The sequence below is a fragment of the Ambystoma mexicanum genome, chromosome 7q (genome assembly GCF_040938575.1).
Source record: "Ambystoma mexicanum isolate Mex_15411 chromosome 7q, UKY_AmexF1_1, whole genome shotgun sequence".
Taxonomy (NCBI): Eukaryota; Metazoa; Chordata; class Amphibia; order Caudata; family Ambystomatidae; genus Ambystoma; species Ambystoma mexicanum.
This window is the reverse complement of record NC_090941.1, coordinates 688,764,878-688,786,358: the sequence shown is the minus strand read 5'-3', so window position 1 is coordinate 688,786,358 and position 21,481 is coordinate 688,764,878. Positions and strand designations below refer to the sequence as shown.

At 44.2% G+C, this 21,481-nt stretch overlaps 1 protein-coding gene across 1 annotated transcript in view; it reads left to right on the top strand.

Moving 5' to 3' along the window:
- Positions 1-21,481, top strand: part of TNFRSF19 (TNF receptor superfamily member 19) — a 264,598-nt gene that overhangs the window by 15,797 nt on the left and 227,320 nt on the right. Inside the window, exon 2 of the mRNA XM_069639109.1 lies at positions 10,559-10,656. Within this exon, the coding sequence (XP_069495210.1) occupies positions 10,588-10,656 (69 nt within the window). The 5' untranslated portion in view covers positions 10,559-10,587. The remainder of the gene's footprint in view (positions 1-10,558; positions 10,657-21,481) is intronic.

Sequence of the window (21,481 nt, the reverse complement as noted above, 5' to 3'; positions counted from 1 at the left end):
AACAACTCTTATATTCAAAATTCGTCATCAGTAAAGTCACACTATGTGGCAAACTGCAAAAACCTACTTGGGGATGTGATGGGCTTACAGGGAACATCCAGGTATACGTTCCATACTGTTAAGGATTTCAATCAGGCGACACGCACCTTGGTCTCGGCCTAGTATGTAGCGCACAACTGAGATGCTTTTCTCCTTATCTTATGTAGATTCAATTTGAGATGGTACAGAACTCGTATCACACCCCCTTTTCAAATACCCCGGGTCACTATAAACCAGGCTGGCTGGTAAAATGCAGTATTTATTTATTTTAAAATTCGAAAGAAATCATGCAATTTTTAATATGGGGCTGCAATCACCAATGGGGTGATAATTACATTGAGGATGTAAGCAATACGCTTGGTTTAACCTTCTAGTGGAACATATGCAAAACACCAGGGAATAGGAGCACTGTTTGATTTAGGAAAGATAGCACCCAATTTAGGGTTTGCCCCTGCAATGTTTCCTCAACCCACAAATAATCCATTCTGAATGGATAGAAAGACACAGCAGGTAATCAGGAATAAGATGCAGAAAACAGAATCCAAATACGATCTTCCCTCACCAAATAAGAGTGGAAAACGGATTTCAAACCCCTTGCAATGTTATGAAATGACACTCGGAAATGGACAAATAAATAATGAATGTGTGTTAAAAACCTTGAAGCAAATACAATTCCTCACTAAAGCAACAATGCAAAGACACTAACAATCACAAGCAATGGATTACCAACAGCATACAATAGAAAAAGGAGTGGAAAGTTTAAAACGGATTGCAGCAAAATGACACGTGTAAAAGTTGCATGTCCTTTCAATTTCCGTCTAACTTTACCCAAACGGTTTCTTTAAAATATTGGTGAAATATTGCAAATCGTGATGCGGATTTTAGTCTGAGGAACAGAGGCACATCACAAGGATATTACAGAAGTGAAAGAATGGGGGTAGTTGGTGAATTGAGAGAGATTTGGAAGGTAGAGTGAGGTTTGTTTTTAGGAAAATGTAACAGTGAAAAAGAGAATCGGTTTTAAAAGTGAAAGGCAAATTTTACTTAAACTAGATTTAATGGCTTAGAAAAGAGGAACGCCACCCGTGCATATAAAAGTTACGTTGCAGTTGGAACTTCACGCAGTGTACCCCTTTTCTTTAGGGAACATTAAATTATTTAAACACTATCTCTAATGACTTATGATCTATGCAAGACAGAAATGAAGAGAAAAGTGGCACTCCCGCTTGGAGATCAAGGGCAAGAACACAGAGAATTCTGACAGTTTTAACAAGTTACCAGAATAAGGATAGGATGGCTTAGGGAGTGGGATAAGGACAAATGCAAGACAAAATAGACTATGGATTTCTATGGGGCAGGGATTATACTTACAGTCCACTTTTAGTTTGGGATTTTTGGACCGTCAACAGGTTCTGATCACTACACGGCAGCGCGCCTGGCCAAGGACAGCTGGGCAAAAGACAGCTTGGCAGGGTCTGGTCACCGGATGGTAATTCTGGTCACTGGATGGCACAGGCACAGCTGGATGCAGTTAGTGGGCAGCAATTAGTGGGCAGCAAGCCAGGCTGGTTCAGGATGCTTCCCAAAATAATACCACAGCTTTCCCTTTTGGTTATTTGGGATTTTAGCTGGATTTCAGCATTGAGGCCTTGCTGGGATACGATCAGCAATGCTCAGGCCTTGTAGTTGGGATCTGGACTCAGCAGGATAAATGGAACAGGAACGCCGGCGCAGGAAAATCAGGAAGAGTATCTGTGTCTAGAGTCTTGTCAGGGACTCTTATTTATAATGCATAGTGACATCATCAAAGTACATGGCTGGGCAGGCTTAGCTAAGCACACCTCTAACTGACGGGATTGGTCAGGGGTGCTAGTCTCCGTTTCGCTCTCAAACGGTTGGATTTCAAAGCGGGAGGGCAGATTTATGATGTGAGTTTACAATGTTCAAAAACCCCACACAGTTATTTTAGCCAAAATCTGATTTTGCCACAAACGGTACATTTATACAGTTGAAATCTCTTAGCAAGTTACATACACAGGTTACATATTTTGTGTAGAGCATAGCACTCCAAATCTGCAATCCGTGAGACATTGTTTCGCCCTTCTAATACTTTTTGGTAATTTTGAGTATAAACGATTCGGCCTAAAATTCAATAACTGTATGCATATGTGTGGATTAACATAAGGGATGTAAGTATACAAATTTGCATTGGCATCATGGATACTTTCCTTGTAATCCCTGATTCTTTGCCATTTCTATTCCCAAGGGGTCAGTGAATTCTACCATGTCTTAAATGAAAGCCCATAAAAAACTTTTAAACAGATAAATGTTTACATTTTTACAAAGTCTTGCTGCAGAGATAAAAGTTGTTACATTGTTTTCATAAATAGTATTTGGAAGCAAATGGCAGTCCTTTATCTGTCACTGGACCATTTTTTGTCTTTCTTCACCTGCCACCAACTGTCATTTCCTCCAGAGCAAGGTGGGGGTTTCCCATCTGGATTGAAGGTTTATTGCCCCCTTCCCCACTTCACACTTCCTTGTCCTGGAAATTCCATTGTCAGATTGTCAGTGTGTTCAGCCTAGACGAGATTCTGTACAACCTAATATTATCACTGGGGTGTTAGTATCTGTTGAGAGAGGCTCTCCTGTTGGTAGCATCCCCCCCCCAAGCAGAAACCTATTTTTCTTTTGGAACTTGCAAAATCCAGCCAATATAGTTTAACAGTTTTACTTTCTTATATTTGGTCCTGAATTAAAGAAGCCAGTTGAAGAAAATAACCCATGTGTGTATTTTCACCAGCAACAAACCCCTTCACATTGCTAGATAATGGCAGGCTTTGATTCAACAGTTTACTTTTTAAAATGGGCATTTTTCTCCTTGAGTTTGCAAAGCCCATTTTACACGTGTGGGGAAAAGTTAGCATTTCTTTTTAAATTCGGTTTTGCATCTCCCTCTGGATTCCCACACTGTCTTGCAGCTATAGTTATTTTCTTGTATGCAGGAGTTTTGTTTGAAGCACAGATGCATTGAAATTGACATGGCTCAGATAGCTGGAGTTTCTTTGAACTACTAAGCTTTGATATTTTGTGAAGAAAATGAACGCGTTTTCCTGTGCGGGTAAAAGTGGCGTTCCTTGTTGTTTTTTCTCAGTTGGTTTGACCGGGCCTGTCATTCAGAAATCATGCCTGGTTTTGCTGAAGCACAGTGAGATATACTGGGCATGGCTGGACCTTATTAATCACGGTGGTTTAAGGAAGAACATATGGAAATAACGTCAGAGACGCATTTTTTAAAGGTGAAAAAGTTTCCTTTTGAATGGGGATTTTGGGCTTGCAGCAAGGCAACGCTGCTTTTTCACTTTATTCCATTTATATATGTCAGAACACACTGGCACACTCCCTCCGTGTGTCCCCTTGTTCCAACCTGCCGAATGTATGCTTGGCAAGACAGTGCATCCATCTTTTTGTTGCTGCAAAATGCAGTTTTAAGGACATGGTGCTCACAGGAGCCAGCACAACCATTTTGCTGTTTCTGCACAAATGCAGCTTGGTTTTGGCGAAATTCTGTTCAGTGGGTCAATGTAGCCCACAATACTAACCGGGGTTGTGATTGGGACTCTAACATCAGGTGTACAACTAAGCCCTCCTCTAGAGCAAGTCATCTTCATCGTCACAAAATATACGATGATCCACTGGTTACTCAAACGATAGGGCTCTCTGTTACATGGCCCTCTACAATTGGTTGGCATGCTTGCACTCCTCTGGAATATTACACATGCTAGCAGCACGCAGGCCGAAACACAAGGTGCCTGTGGGCTGGTCTTGACCATAGCTTCCCACCTAATTAGCCTGACATCTATTATCACTTTGCGGTCTGCCATTCAATTAAGGCTTTGAATTTGGCCTTGCAGAAGCTCTCTGTGCCTGAGAATAAAAGGGAATTTGGCATGGTTTTATCGTTTGGTTTCGGTGTAGCTCGACCCAAAGTATATTTCAATCTGACACGTGACTGTAGACCACGTTTTCGAGCTCTTTGCTGCATATAACACTATTAAATGAAATCTACACCTTCAGTGTTTTTTTTCATCCACCTCAAACAGAAGTTTGCTTCGTTCTCACGTTCATGTAGCTACTTGACAGACAACCAGGCTCGCAGTGGCCTCGACTCTTGGTGCTGGGCCAGCCAATACTTTCTTGAATTCTCCTTCACCATCAGCTATTTTCCAACTGCACCACACTGAAGCCCTTTCTATTCATGGGGTTCATGTCTTGATAAAGTGCACTGTGGAACATCCAAGTTCTATATATTCCTATGTATATACATTGGCGCATCGCTGAAATCTATTCACTATGTAGCCAGCCTCAAGATCACTTTGTCTACTTGCGTTACTGCATCTGTACAATTGTAAAATAACTTTGCATTTTCTTCAGCGTTTCTTTGCATGAACATCTTCATTTCGAGCCTGAAATGTTTCTCATCTTTGACACCTCCTCTTCAGATCTTATAGAATGTCTATGTTCTTTCATCTTGAGCATCTTTTCAGGGTGCGTCAATTCTGTTTTGCATGATGTCACCAGTCTTCTTTCTCGCTCATTTTCACACTTCTTCTGGCGCTGTTCAGAAGACCATCATATCTTTGTGAATGCATATAGGGTTTTCTCAGAGGATACCTTGTTTCCAGGATTCTCTGTGGTACAGGCATCCTCACTGGTACTGCATGTATCGCAATTTTTGGTTCCCAACATATAGGCAACATGGGGGTGGAGCTTTTGGTAGGGGCTTTTGGCTCTTCCTCTACATTAGATGTTAAAGAGCCAGATGTTAAAGTATTCTCTGTCCGTGCTTCCTCCATTCTGCGCGTGCAACTTTCACTACACACTAAAGTTCCCCTTATCAGAGAGGGCATTGGCACTTCCTCCCCACCATCCCTATTGTGTTCTGTCTTTCTGCATCACACGCTTATTTGATGAATTCTCTCCTCTATCTCCCTCTCACCTTTTCAATGGAGGCTTTACTCAGGCTTCCTCTTGGATGTCCTCTAAAAGTTATCAAGCACTAGAACTCTTATTTCCCATTCTATGCCCATCCTCTTTACCTGCCTCCATCAAAAGTAAGTGTTATTATCCCTTTGTTTAGAAAACCTTTCTTTGACCTAGCAGGCCCTTTTAACTTTCAACCTGTCTTTCCTATTCCCATCCCTTCAACACTACCGAAACTATAGGCAAACTCTCAGCTTCAGATCTGTGTGGAACAGCACTCTCTCCTTTGCCTGTCCCAAGCAGTGGCTTTCAGGCTGGATCGAGCAATGACTGCAAGACAGTGGACACATTGACATTTAAACGTACGCCAACATCAGCAACTTGTCCCTCTTATTCTACCGACCCTCAACTCACTATCAGAATCCACTGATCCCCTCACCCTTGTCAATGAATATAACAAAATAATGACCTCAGCTCTAGACTCTGTCGCCCCACTCAAATTTAGAAAGAGCAAACCTAAAAGGCATTTGAACACTTGGTTCTCACCGTACCTGAAATCACAAATAAGTTAACAGATATGGAGACAATCACCTTCAGATGACAACAAGACCAACCTTAGTAAGTTAACCTCCCTTTACAAGAAAGAAAGTCTACTAGCTAAGCAAGACTCCTACAACCAGAGAATCTCTCAAGCAAACTCAAGTATAAAAGAACTGTTCGCAATCCTTAAAGAATTGGAAACTCCCATCCCAGACACTGCGTGAAGGATAACATTTGGTGCACCAGCATCCAAAATGCCCTCTCCAATAAAGTAGCTGCCCTCCAAGTCAAGATTGCCAACAAAAAAGAAATCCTTCACCCCTCTACACCTGTAGCCAGCATATCCCCGCCCACACCAAAACCTTCACAAAAACCCTCACACCGCTTTAGCTTCTATAAAGTAACCATTCTAGAGGTCGAAAAAGTCATACTCACCCTCGAACTGCCATTGTGATCCATGCCCAGCCCAAATCATAAAGGACACAGCCAGAGACCTATCCATTAATCTCGATGCTTATTAACTCCTCCTTCTCCACTGGCAGCATCCCTAGCAACCTCAAAGAGTCTTGGGTTCTCCCAATACTCAAAAAGCAATCGCTGGACCCATCCATACCCACTAATTGCAGACCCATAACAGTCGCCTTCCTGCTCATAATTCTAGACAAGTTAGCATACCTCCAAATACAACAATACTTAGAGAAGAATCACCTCCTAGGAGTCCACCAGTCCAGTTTCAGACCCCAACACGGGACTGAGACAGTGCTAATCGACCTTAAGGCACAAATTGACAAACTTGGAGGCAATTGTAAAGCCTCACTACTACTACTCCTCGACCGATCAGTGGCGTTTGATTTAGTAGACCACAAAATCCTCTGTAACCACCTGGACTCGGCCGTTCAGTTCTCGCAAGAAGCGATAGGTTGGATTCAATCTTTCCTAAACAGGACTATGCGCGTCTTCTCAACCTCAACGTCCGCTGACCCATCCCCATTACCTGAGGAGTGCCGCAGGGATCATGTGTCTCCCCCACCCTGTACAACATATTCACAAAGCCCCTTTTTGATTTCGATGGTCTTGGTATCACCTACACTAACTATGCCGATGATGCCCAGATCCTCATACCGCTGATGGGAGATTATGGCAAGGATTTGTCCTTGGTGAACAGACTGTATCTCATCATCCAGGCACGGATGGCCTCTCATGGTCTATGCCTGAATGATGACAAGACATAGCTTATAATCCTCAGCACCTACTCCAACATCAACAAACTTGGCCACAGCTACACCAACTTTATCATAGATGGTAACACCATCAAAGTAGACAAAGAAGTCAAGACGTTATGCTTCTACCTAGACACCACCCTTACCTGCAACAGACATGCCCTCCTCTACTGCCTACACATGCAAACTAATCGGAGGAGCCAAGCCCTTCCTCTCCACCAACAGCTGCACCACCATGACAAGAGCCTTAATTTTGTCAAAACTGGATTACTGTAATGCCCTATATCTAGGGGGTAACAAATATATCGCCAACAAAATCCAGATTCTACAAAATAATGCTCTCAGAGCAGCATTGAGTATACCTAAAAAAGCTCATATCTCTGACATAAGGAGATCGAACAACTGGCTCACCACAAAGGACAAAATCTCACAGAAAGTAGCCTCACTCACACACAAATGCCTCAATAACGCTGCCCCACAATACCTCATAGACAGATTCAAGAGACAGTCCTCCAACCGCCCTACTAGAAGTGCCAACTCCAACCTCCTGCCAGTGCCTAGATTCAAACACGCCAAAACTGGAGAAGGTAGCTTCCTGGTAAAAGCCGCCCAACACAGGAACTCCCTTCCTCCCGCCTTAAGGGCAGATCAATCATACCCACACTTTAGGACCACCGTCATCCATTGGATCAAGGAAAACGACTGCTAACTTATTGACTGCCCCATACTGACGCCACTATTCCTTGTCTGTTCCCTTCTGTTTTGTATTCTGTTTGTACATAATCTGTATATATATGTATGTAACTGCACAGCAATGAAACGGAAGCTGAACATTTTCTTGTTGCTTTTGCACCCTGATACCCTCTGGTCTGGCGCACATTATAAATAATAAAACAAACCAACAAAACAAGCAGAGTCGATTCTACAGCTCTTGACATGCCAGCATTCCATATTCACAAACAACGTTACTGGACACTACATCTGCAGTAAAGAACATGCCTTGCCTACATCCTTTCACTCCTTGCATTTTCCAGGCCCTTGCTCTGCCTCCTTTCTAATCTTCTTTTCAGCCACTTATCTTGGAGCCCGGCAGGTCTCCTTTCTTTCCTTTTTCTGTCTCTGTCCCCTTTTTACTTAAAATTCGTCTGGTATTTTTTTCAAATTCTACCTTATGACCACACATGCAAAGCAAGTACCAATGATCTCAAATATATAATATAGGAACAGTGGAAATGATTAAGCACATTTTGAAATAAATTAATCATTTATAATGCACTTATTAATGGAGACCAGTCTCTAAGCTCAGGACTTGAATTTGAACCTGTTTTGCTCTGTGTTTTGCCTTTAAGACAAACGTGTTGCCCATGAGCTATCCTGAGTCCCGACCCTTTTTAATTTGCTAGGTTAAAAGTGTACACATTTTAAAAAAAAACACGACACAAGCTTTGTAATAAAAATGAGGTGCTTAAACTCACCGTAGGTGGTATAGCCCATTGGCAGCTCCCTCAAGACGACGCAGAGGGACACAGGTTCAAATCCTGGGTCCGTGCTTAGAAACCTCTTTGTATAAAGCGCATTATAAAAAAAACTATAATTACATAGAGGCCAATGTAAGAGCAGTTGCAGACCCAAAAACAAGGTACACCATATAAGGATCTAAAATGTGTAAACAGATATTCGAACTTAACCGTGATATGCCAAATACACTGGTAGGTCTCTTTCTCCATATTCCATTAGCTATTTGGCAATAATGACCATGAAATTGCAAACACCTCTGTCCCCTCATTCATCCAACCTGTTTGGACCCATTTGGGAAGCGGGAAGAAGAAAGTAAGAGGACATTGTATTTTTGGTAGTGATCTTTTATGGTTGTGTAGATGGGTGAAACTCCATTCACTGAAAAGGGACAAATTGACTTTGAGGAAGGTTGATATATCGATATTTATGCCACAGAACAAGGATTTATAAGAATACCAACCTGTACATATGTCCACTGGTTAGGGTTTCAGGGAATTACTTAAACTTAGTTAAACAATAAGTGTGGGTGGAAAAGGAGCGTGGACTATAAAGGGTGACATCGGGGGGGGAATATTGGGCTTGATTCACTTGGTGATGTAGCATATGGGGGTGCAAAGATATTCCTTGAAGAGGAGGGCCTTCATTTCTTCTGTGTTTTGTTTGAGGCCAGCCCTTCTCCTTACCAGTGTTTTTGCACAGTATTAAACCTTTACCCAATCTGTAAGCCTCATGCATACCTCAGTGACAAAAGGTAAGTTATAGTTTTCAAATCAAATACTGTATTTACAAGCCGACATTGTTTAAAATATTGAGCATGGACCTCTGGTGTTCATAAATGATGACGTGCCAATATGGAACGATTTCATCATAATCGCTGAACTCCACTTTCGTCCCTTGATCAATTCCGTTAAGGTGAATAATTATAGCTTACATCCAGTTCTGGACCCATTATTGAAAAACTTAAGGTGCTAGCATGCCTACACTTACTTCAACTATTCAGCCAAAATAATTTCAGGATGGGAATTTTTCCAGAGTGACCCAGTTTTTACTACCATTAAAAAATAATTTAAAAAGCCCTGAATCTATAGACATTCTGTAACCCCCTGGACCATTGCTAGCCTTTCAAATCCAGGCAAGTGCTTTGAGGTTTGCTGCCGACACATTTCTAAATAGTTTGCTCACTTTGAATTCTTCTCCAACATTGCTTATGTGGTTTCCTCCCAGGAAAACCGCTCCCTGTCATGTGTTCACATGATTCAAACATGAAGGGAGCTGGGAGCTATTTAGCTCCTGCTTGTGGCCTAGAAGTGCCTGGTTAGCTTGACATCAACAGCCACCAGGAGCTATTGTTTTATAAATGTTTTAAATAAATCATCATGGGCATAAGCTGCCACAGTCTTGGGCTGTAGATGGAGACTGTATTTCTCTCTTGTAGTTCTGCTGATCTAATCTATGTAGGCCCTGTCTTCCGGTGACTCACTCATGGCCAGAGATGGTCATTTCTGTCTGTTGGGTAGGAGGGATCATGCATGTGGCCAGCTTTGGCTATGATGCAGCAGACTCTGAAGGTGGCATGCTTGCAGGAGTAGCCAGTGACGTTTGAATGTCACTGTTGTGATCATGTGTTTAGAGAACTTCGAGGCGGGCAGAGTGCTGCTTGTAGGTGCAAGGGTGGTGGTGGCCAGACCAGTGAGCATGGTGTTTTCTTTGTCCAGGTGAGCAGGGACTAGGGGGTTGTATAGTGGAGCTGAATCAGATAGGAATTACTTTGAAGGAGTTGGATCAAAAAATGGTAAGTGACAGCTTGCTTGTGTTCTGTCAAGGTTTGCTGTTGTGTGGGTTTTGTGAGCCTACATTCATTATTCGCGTGAGGTGAATTTTGACATAAAATGAAGAGCGGTGACCTGCCTGTAGAGCGGCGACTTGGGGATTTTTCTAAACATGAGATGCTCCTCTCCTTTGCATGGCAATTGGTGGAGACTTGGCACTCCACAGTCCACAGCGGTGGTTTCCACAGAGCAACTGGCACGTGTCTATAGCGCACAGTAGGTCATTGAAGTCTAAGCACTGTAGTTAAAATATATGGTCTTATTTGGAATTATGTTTTGCAGCTGCAAGGAAACCTTGTCTCCTTGATGTTCATTGTGTGCTCTTGGAAATCACAGTAACGGGGTCAATTGCGAAGTTTTCTAAAATCTTGAGTGAGCACATTCATGTTCAGGACTCAACCTATATCCCCTTTCACTTTCTTTGTTTAGCGCTTATAAAGAACTCGGAGCCTGCAGAAATGGACTGCCGAGAATCCCCAGGGAGAGAGAAGCTGCTGACGCGCGTAATCCTCCTCCTGACGTGTTTGGTAAGTGAATGCGATCTTAGTAATGACAACTAACTTGGATGTCTCCCTCCAGTGCTCGCCTTCATGCGCATCTAACGGTGGGCGGGCGGGTTTGGGGGGCCCTTGTCACGAGCAGATAGCTTGCGGCATTGCATGGAGGGCATGTTTCTTCAGCGTGCAATAGCATTATCCTTCTCTTCAAGAAACCTTTCCGTTGCTTGCAAGGTAGCTATCGATGTGATGGTGCATGGTTTTAAAAGTCGGACTTGAAACAATGTGCAAATCTTAAGATGTATCAAGTAAACACATTAAAAAGCAAACACGCCACATAGATTGATAACAAAGACTCACCATCCAATGTTCTCATGAGGATGTTCCATCTCTGATCTAATCTCAAAGCAGGTAACTGTCTGGCAAGAGTAATAGAAACAAGCATTGGCAATGCCAACAGTTTGGGCTTTTGTGTAGGCATGTCAAAGGCACTTGCTAGTCACAGCTGTAGTGGAATTAACTTCCAATTGATGGCAGCAGCTGCAAAACAGTGCAAGTACCACTGCATCTAATAGCAGTGCCTGAAAAATGCCTAATACTTATCCACAAGCCAAAATGCCACTGCTTGTTTTTAACCGGTCTCCAGTGAAGGACATTTACAGTGCATAAAATTTGACGGGCTGAAGGTAGACCTGGTTAAGACGTGTTTTTTACACAAATAGCGGGTTTACATCTCTGATTAAGTCATTAGCTCTCAGAAGACTGCTTTGAAAAAACACTGGCAGGCACTTTGACTGCAAAGTCTGATGGCAAGGCTTAAAGGGATAGTTCACTCTAAAATGGTATTGGCTCTAAAGATGGGCATGATAAAAAATATATATAAAGAATATTTTTTAAGAAAGTTGATATGGAAACTTTTGAGCAAATGAGGCTCAAAAAGTCAAACATTTCAAGCACTAGGAGGCATTCATTTTGGGAAATGGATTAGCCTCCTGTGCTTGTGTTAATCTCTGCCCTTGCGGCACTAATGAAGCAAAAGCCACCTGCTGTTAGCTTTTATTACAGCAGCTTTTGCTTGATTAGTGCCTTAGAGCAGAGAAGGCAGGCAGGAAGGCTGTTGCCGGTAAGTGCTTTTAATTTTAATTATTTTTTAAAACCACAGCAAGCATAAATACAGCTTTGCCCTTTGTATTTATAATTGCTGTGGTTTTGTTTCTAAGTTTCCCGGGCTCCTCCGAGCCGGGGGAGCCTGGGAAACTTAGAAACAAAACCACAGCAATTATAAATACACCTGTGAATTATTTAATACTGCGGCAGCTTTCGCTTTGAGTCTCCTGGGCTCCCCCAGGTCGGGGGAACCCTAGAGACTCAAGACGACACGGAGCACCACAGGTTCGATCCCCGGGTCCGTGCTTAGAAACCTCTGGGTATTAAGCATGTTATAAATGACCTATCATATCATATATCATAAATACAACATTGTTGTATTAATGATTTCCATGGTTTTCTAACCACAGCAATCATAAATACAACAACGTTGTATTTATAATTTCTGCATCTTTGCTTGTAGGCAAGTCCAAGCAATTATGAATATTTTGCTGGCTGCGGGTGAAGTTTTCATAATTGCTGCCACTGTCTTTTTAGTGGCAGTAATTATGAAAACTCCGCCCATAGCTGGTGAAGTATTTATAATTGCTCTGCCTTTCATTTTATGTTTTCTGTGCTTCCCTGTGTTTGGTGAGCCCCGAAAATGTATAATGAAAGTGAAGGCACCCTCCTCCATGTTCAGCTCTGCTCTGACTGCAGTAAGCTAAAGCTCCCAGTAGGGGGCTTTTGCTGCTTGATTAGTGCCACCAGGACAGAGCTTAACATGAACAGAGGAGGCTGCTTGAAAATGATGCTCCCATGTAAACACTTTGAGCCTCGTTTGCTCAAAAGTTTACATGGGAACTTTCTTTTTAAAATATTTGTTTCATTTATGTTTTTCATTATTGCCCATCTTTTAAGATGAACATTTTTGAGCGCACTATTCCTTTAATTAAAGCGAGCTCACATAGTTTCAATGAGGCAGTGTTTTGGGCGGGGAGGGGCAGGAACTGGGTGGGAATGGCCATAAGGATTAGCATGGCATTGGACAGTCAGTAGATGGGTAAATAACTATACATCTACATAAATCGCCCCATCTGTACTTTAATGCAATAGTTTTGGCTTGTAGGTGATGCTTTTGGAATCTGGCATGCATGATTTAAAGTTCTGCTGTGTAAGAAGCAGGACACATGATTTAGCCCTAGACATTTTGTAAAGGAGACGGGACAAAAAATGGGTGCATATTTAGTTGAATAGATTGTGTGCACAGGGCAAATAGGCTGCCTTTTAATCAAGATAACCCCATTAACTTGTGACATGGTGCATCTTGTCTGGTATAATGAGCAGACCAGGAGAACGTTTTTCAAAAGCAAATACCTAAATAATCCTAATTCTTGTGTGTGCTTTCATGGGTTCTATGTCCTTCCACTGCCATTTTTTTCACAGTTTTATGCTGCCTTTTTTTTTTCCCTGCAAAAACTCATCGATTTTATTTTTTTGGGGGACTGGGGGTCCCACCAAAGCCTCCCTTCCCAGCTATTTACAACCTATTCCCCACCCCTTATATCGCTTTACCCCGGCCCCATATTTTTCAATGATTTTTTTGCGGCAGAAAATCGGCAAAATAAACCAGGGTATTAATGAACGTTGTACCCTTTCATGTGTTGCTCTCCTGAGATTACATTTGATTTTGAGTAAATCGAAAGGCACCCTGACCCATAGACTATGCACGATAACAGCCCCAATGGAGGAAGAGCTTTTCACCTACGTAGGGCGCCACTGCTGCTCAAGCATGGGGAGCCTTTTATTTTCAGCCATGGGGTACCATGGCTGGTGCCGTGCCAGCACAAAGGAGCTTTTTAAAGGCTCCTCCATGGTAGATGCTATGGGGTCCTATGTACATTTTATTGGTTTGGTTTGGCGCCGCGTGCTACTGCCCAGGTCGTCCATGCCTATGGACCTTGTACAGGACCTTGAGCAGAAGGACAGAGTGAGAGGATGCTTGGGTTGGGGTTACAGAAAAACAGGGTACTGGGCCATTACATCTGTAGCGCTGCATCAAAACCTCCTGCCGATAGCCTAACCGCATGCTAGAAAGCGTGCAAATATACTGCCCTTTGATATCTGTGCTTGGAGTATTCTATATTGATCTACTAGGCCACCTCCTCTGATCGTCTCCCTCCGTCTGCTAATATGTGATGGATGTAAGGTTATGTCAAAATCTTAACCACTAGCAATTCTCTGTGCACTCTGCCACACCCTCATTTTTGGCCAGCCCGTGTCATTGCACCTCACTGATACCCGAAGAGGCCGAAACATGTTTGGGGTTGCTTGTAGCCTCATGCATGAGAGATGCAACCTATCCGTACGTGCTGGGCTTCCCATTTTGGGGTTGGGGCGAGAGCTGATTTGCATATGGTCTTTTCCCCTTCTGTTATGTTGCAGCAGTCTGAAAACACGATGGTCTCAAGGGTTGTCCAGAGAAATTGCCAGTGGTACCATCCAGCCATAGCTACATAAACTAGCTGCTCAGCATCCACTACCATGAAAAACGCAACCTACTCGCACTTGCTGCTCTATTATGCAATACATCCTAGGTGTTCTGTGAAGATTGCAGCTGTAGGCCTTACTACTAGCAGCGCCTGTCCAGAAGCGGGCGTGCACCCTATGAACTTCCACCTCCCTCCACTTTATAACCCCTTTTAAGCTGATACACCCCACTGCCATGGTGGTTGGCAAAAAGGGTAATGATCAAGGGCAGAGTAGAAAAACTCCTGGGATCATAGGGACACCCTGGTCGCACCAGGGGAGCAATCCAGGGTTTGTCTGCGGTCCATCCCATTGATGGCTTCGGTGCTCCAGGGAGCTGTAGCTATTCCGCCCCATGCCCTAGCCTAGTCCCAAGATTTCTGTGCCCAAACGTGTTAATTTCAAGCCTCTATGCATTTTTCATCGGGTCTTTTATAAGACTGGACCGGAGTATTTGCAGACCAAATTTGGGGCCCGATTCATGAATATCTGCCCGGTTCAAAGTGAATTTTCAATGCTAAAAAAAAGTGACTGTGCACTGCCGACACAAACCCTGATTAATGGAACCGTGCAAAGTGTATTTTCGCAGTGCAAAGTCGGCGCATAGTCATTTTTGCAGTACAAAATACACTGTGCACGGTTCCATGAATCAGGGTTTGTGTTGGTAGTGCAAAGTCACTTTTCAGCAGTGCAAATACACTTAACTGGGCAAATATTCCATGAATCGGGCCCTTTGTCTCTATTTTCTGTCCCGTTCTCTTTGCGGCTGCTTTGCGCATCTCGATTCCCCGTTTCATGCGTTTGCGTTCTCGTATTGGCGGGCGTCCCTTCTCCGCAGCTGCAGCGCTGCTTTGAAACTCTGTGTCATTACATCATTTGTCTTTTCGTCGTGCCTTGAAAACGTCCCTGTTCTAGTTGTCTTTCTTTCTGCTTCTTTTCCTTTCTTGTCCTCCAAGCGCATTGATGTCCTTGTCGGTGTAGGCTGCGCTTTAGAAATGTACTTAACATAACGGCCGCCCAATTCCTTGCTCCGTCTGCTGTACTTCGGCTCCACGTCATGCCGCCGATACAGACAACTTAATAACCATTGCTGGCCAAGCCCAACCTGCATGTGTGCGTGTGTATGGGGTCTGAGGCAGCGAGAGTTCCGGCTCTCTTGCCGCCTTCCATCCCCTGTCAAGCACAGAGTAGGGCAGCTCAGCAGCCCCGAGGGTTAGGGAAGTTTGAGGAAGGGCTGTTGTTGACGTAGATTGGTTTCCTTTTTTCTCCAACACTGCACCGATTGAGTGGAATATGTCTTCTCCTACTTCTCCTTTTCTTTCTCCCATTTCCCTCATCCCTTCTTTTTTCCTTCCTCCTTCCTCACGTTTTCTTTTTTCCCCTTCTTCCCTATGCGCCCCCCCCCCCCCCTCCTGCTTTCCTTCTCCCTTTTTTCCATCGTTCTGGCCGAGAGGTATGATTGACTATATCCTCCAGTTGTTATTCAAAGGCTTTTATTCTTTGTAGGGTTGAGACTTCATAAGCGAGATCGGATACGATCTGTGTTAAACCCTTCATAGTCTGGTTTACGGTAGCCTGCTTTACATTGCCTGTTATGTGTTACTCTGTCCGTGCTGTGGTGCTACATCAAATGGTCGTCCTTATTTACCAGGAGAGGAGTATGGTCCCTTTCAGAGTGGGCAAAGCGATCAGCGCCTAGCTTGAACCGCTGAATAATCTATCATACTAGAGGCGCTCCCATTTATTTTAAAACTATTGATGCCTCTGGCCTTGCATCTACCATACACTGTCCTTGGGCGATGCTCTAGAAAACACCACAGAGTTGGGCATTTCGTTTCTGCTCTATGGGCAGAATGGGGCGGGTTCTTAAATGCCAAGCCTTTCCAATCATCAACCCCACAGTCCATTTTAAGGGCATGTCTCCACCAATAATTATATTGCAGTAGTTGCCAACACCTTTTGCCGTGCTTGGCGAAGATATTCAGAAAAATGGCTTTTAATTTGATCAAGTGTATAGATTGGTGCTTTTTGATTGGAATTTTCTATGGAAACCTGTCCAGAGTTCCACTTTTGCACGTCTGCATGCATTATTGTAGTCCTGCAGTCATGTGTCTATGCACGTGTACATACATTTACTCAAATACGTAAACAGGCATATGACCACACAATGGCCTGATTTAATTAACCCCTTTTCTCCTCGGAACAGTACATCATACCTTTTTCATGCAGTTGTTTTCCATACATCTTGGTTGTATCTGAGAGTTGCCTGTGTAACTTGCGTGCAACACTTTCACCAACATTGTGTGTACCCCAGTTACAGATCCAGCTCAGTTCGTGGGTCTCCAGCATTTTGGGGACCTATCCCCGGGACCACTACATGAGGCATCAGCAGACTTGTGCATCCTACCTCCATCACTAGCACGAGCATAAGGTACTGGATATATACGATATGATATAATTCATTTATAACGCACCTGTACACAAGTGTGTGCATAATTGCAGCTGGTTTGTTGAGTGCCAGGTGCTGCTTCAGCTGCCCAAATGCTAGGTGAAAGATGTTAAGGTTTGATTAAAAAGTGCACTTGCATCTTTCACCTAGTGCAGAGCACAAGGTGCCCCTGCGACGAATGACCATCGGATGCATTTCATGTGCACTGTGGGCTAGGCCTAGGGTGACCAGATGTTGCGGATTTCCTGGGACCGTCCGGGTAAATAACCCTGCGTCCCGGGAGTTTTTTCATTTTAGAAACCCGTCCGGGGTTTGCATGGTTGGGTGGCTACTGTCCCTGTTTTTGCCGGGACTCGATTTTGAAATCCCAAAATCCGGTCCGGTGCAACTCTTCCTGCGTGAATGGGGGCGTGAAATGGTTTTCACGCCCCATTTCCTCCCTCTTCCCCCTCCCCGGGGCGCTCCTCCAATGAGAGGAGTGTGCCTGCGAGCACACACCCTGCCCGCACCCCACAACAGCCCAGTGACATAGAAGTAGGACTGACATTGTACTAGTATTTGCTTTAGTCCTACGTCTATTTCCATGGTCTATCCCGGTTTTTATTTTTTTGATCTGGTCACCCTACCCCGGTCAGCCCCGGAGCCTATGGCGGAACAAACCATGAGATACACAACAAGGCCATGCAAATAATGGGAAAGAAGGGGAGGATAAAAATAACAAAAGCAGGCTACAATCCTAATAATTTTTCATGGCACCGAAGGTCCTATTACGAGAAAAATTCTCTGTGTACTATAGCACAATTATGTTGGTTAAGCACTTAATTCACTGAGTCGTAGAATGAATGATTACATACTATGTTGTTAGCACTGATGGGGACTTTTAGTGCTGTAGGCATCAGTGTGCATCAACATACAGTAGACTAACCTCGGGGGTGACGAGGTGGGAAGAAGGACCAGTCAGCTGAAATCAGCCAGGCTGGGATTTTGGAGCTGTGGAGAAAGAAAGCAGGGAATAACTAGATGGGAACAAACGATGGCATGCCTAGCGGGAAATGGCAATGGGGTCGGGCTGCTGGAGCACTGTGCTGAGATGGTGTAGACAGATTGCCAGAGCAGGGTTAAGATGGGGTGAAGAACATGCGCCTTTGCAGATCTTTATTGCACAACGTGTCCAGTATTGCAAAAGCACAATGAGCGACTTCCTAAAAATATATTGTGATCCTCGATCTGAAAACCATGTCTAAGTGAAGACTATGAGACCGATTCATGGTATTTTTTGCACGGTTCAAAATGACTTTACACTGCTGAAAAGTGACATTACACTGCCGACACAAACCCTGATTAATGGCCTGTGCAAAGTGTATTTTTGCAGTGCATAGTCTCCAGAAAGGGCTCCCAAGTAGGGGCCCTGCCAGGCCCACCTCCGAGCAGCCCCAGCCACTCCAACACCTCAGGCAGCCTGTGTAGACGAAGCGAAGCGCTGCACGGTTACACAGGCTGCCTGCAGGTGTCGGCACTTCAGATTTTAAAAAAAAGAAAATGCATTACCTTTTCTTTTTTTCTACAGTGAAGTAGTGATACCTACAGACAGCCCATGTAACCATGGCTTTGGCTACACGGGCTGCCTGATGTCTGTATTTAGAAACAATAGGCGAGCCTGGGCCTCCAGCCCTCCTCCTGTCTCTGAGGACAGCCCTTTCACTCAAGGAACTGCATGATTAAACGGTTCAATCACACAGCTCCTTAAATGAAAGGGTTGCCTAATGTGTGTGAGAGCTGGGGGCACTGGTGTCACACCTTTGGTGCGCCTTACCCCTCCTTTTGTTTAAAAGGAGGGGCTTGGTGCACCAAAGGTAATAATGCCAGTCCACCCCAAGCCCCTTGTTTTAACCAGCCCCTTTACCCCTCTTTGGGTGAGGAGGGGCTCTCGTTAGGGGGCATGGCCTAAGTACATCCATACTAAGGCCAGGCCCCCTAGTGAGACCCCCCCTCAATTTAGCACCCCACTTAGGGCACTGTGTGTGTGTGTGTGTGTGTATGTAATATATATAATCTATCCTGTAGGTTACACGTTTCAAATCTAGGCAGGGCAGACTCTGCCTTTCATCCATGCCGAGGTAGATTTGGGTAACATGACACCTACCATACAGGTTAAGAATCTGGAACGTTGTGGCAGCAACCGCTATCGCAAGTTATTTTATTTTAATTTTTTAATGAATGTTGGTGCACTGATTGGCAGCAGCTAAGTACACCTATAAGAAGGAACCGGTAATGTGTATGGTAGTTCGCACTCACTAGATAATTCCTCTGTGACATGCAAATGGCAGTCAGTTACTGAAGAAGAATTATCCTGAATAGTGCCTTTGACTTTTGGTCCATGTCCGATTCATTCCATGCTTGTTGATGCTTGCCAAAAGCCACAACAGCGGGGATCCACTAGAGACTGAAAATATTTAGGGGGGGGGGGGCTATTTCAGCCAGAGGGCATGCAATGAATACGTAACAGGTGTAAGTTAGGGGTTTCACTCGAGCTGCCAACTCCCAACTCTTCTCACTTGAAATGATTCAGCAACGCAGGAAATGGGTGGTCACAAGACGGAGGCGCTCTGGCAAGACAGATCTCCCCTGTCCCCTGTCCTCAGACGCTAGGGGCTTGCCCACGACATTTGCTCTGAAGCCGTGTTTTCGCGCAGTCTTGGAAAGCAGTCTGCTCGTTGAAATGCGTGTTGCTTGTACTTGTGATAACTCGGCTTCAGACTGTCCTGAAGCCGAGTTATCACATGCACGAGCAACCCACGTTTCAACAAAAAGACATTCTAAGTAGACCGGGCACGGCAAAGCCTCACATGCTTGTTGCAGCTGTGCGAACTGGTATGCATGCCCTGCCATGTGCAGACATTGTTTTCTTAGGGGGATTACTCTGACCAATCAAAACTGCAGAGCCCAACTTCCATTCCATTATTTGCTCAAAAGGGTGTTTTACTGAATCGCTATAAGACATGTTTCAAATTTAAATTTGTGGACATTCTTATTTGTCCATGATTAGCTTTGCTTTTATGCAAATCACCAAGATTGGCTTCTATGGACAGACACTGTATTGCATGACCTGGCCTGAGGCCCCGCCTCTCAAAGGACGAGAGCGTTCCCCCAGTAAATGTTTTCCATTTCCGACACTGATTGCATGCATGCATCTATGCATGTTTGCCAAGCATTTAGAAGCCCTGTAACCTGAGAAATGAGCATACTTGTTTCACTGGCAATATCCCCTGATGCCCAGACAACTGTAGAGTCACAATGAACGGCCTCTCCATCATGAAATGAGAGATTTTATTTATATTGCGCTCGTACACAAGTGTTCCAGCGATCATCGAGTGTTCTACGAACGTGCCATGTCGTGAACATTGAATCGCAAAAAATAATTGCTCATGGAAGGGTTTTGGTTGTTTGTATCAAAGTGTGGCAGGAGCAAATTATGACAGATGACATATTCTAATTGGAAAAAAGCCCTAACCGTTATTGGTTTGAAATGATTAGTCACAAGTGACAGCAACACACTCAACTGCAATTGATTTTATCTATCTATATATATATATATATATTGCATTTATATAGCGCTACGAACCCTCGGGTATCTCTGAGCGCTGCTTATTATAACCCACGGTGTGTGGTACTCATTTATCGACCTCGGAAGGATGAAAAGTTGAGGTTGGCCCTGCCGGGATTCGAACCTGCGACCGCCTAATGTATGGGCATCAATTAGTGAAAACATTAGCTATGGTTTATTGGGTTCTCCTTTTAATTGAGTTGGACTTTGTGCCAGTGGAGGTGATTTCAGAATGCTTTCAACATATCCTAGACGTCCAAAAAGAAGTTGAAAGTAAGCATATTTTCGGCCCGATTTCATAATGGTAGCCGAGCTTCCCAGGCCCGCACCATAAAGGGTAACTTGCTTACACTGTCTGTCACAACATTTTCATTGCATTTGGAAATACCTTTTTAAATTGAGCACTTATGGACATTTTAGCAAGCACCTGCAAATGTGTATTTTCTTTCAATTGCTTTGTTCATAGTGTTTGGTCCTGGGGGAATGTTTCGTGAGCCTTCGTCGGCATACATTTCACCCTTTACCCAGCTATGCTGAACGGCGGAAGTTAAAAGGAGACTCTCTCGCTTCACCCGCGATGCCGGGCACTCTAAATAATGCTGTGGGGAGGGTAGCAGCGGGGCTTAGGTGCCCACTGGGAATGTGCGAGGAGAAGGGATTTAGAGCAGCTGTCCTTCATTATTTCTGCAATGACCTGACATATAATTTCACCCCTGACTTGGGAGTCACTTGGGCTGGAATGCGGCTCTAGTCCTGAGTGACAGAGATCCAGTGACAGTCAAAGAGGTCAGAGAGCGGACTAGGGCCCGCGGCTCAGTAGAAACGAATGCCTACGTAATGAAGTGCATAGCTGAGGGCAAACAGAAGATTAGCGGTATTAACAGACGCCGCCTCCCCACCTCTGCCAGTGCTCTAATGCAGAAATGAAACCAGAAACGCACAGGTTCTACATTGCTTCCAGTGTAAATAACGGCATGCGTGGTTCCAAGCAGAAGGAAACGGAGGACGGTTTTTTTCGGCTTTAGGGTGTGATAATTATTAATGTCAGACATGTCAATGGGGCGGGGTGCTCCTGAGAGGGCACTTGTGGCAGGTGAATACTTCTAGTGGCGAGGCATGAACATCTGCCATTAATAATTGCGAGCAACCGAGTGTAGCAATGGATTCCTAGGTAATGTCTGATGGTT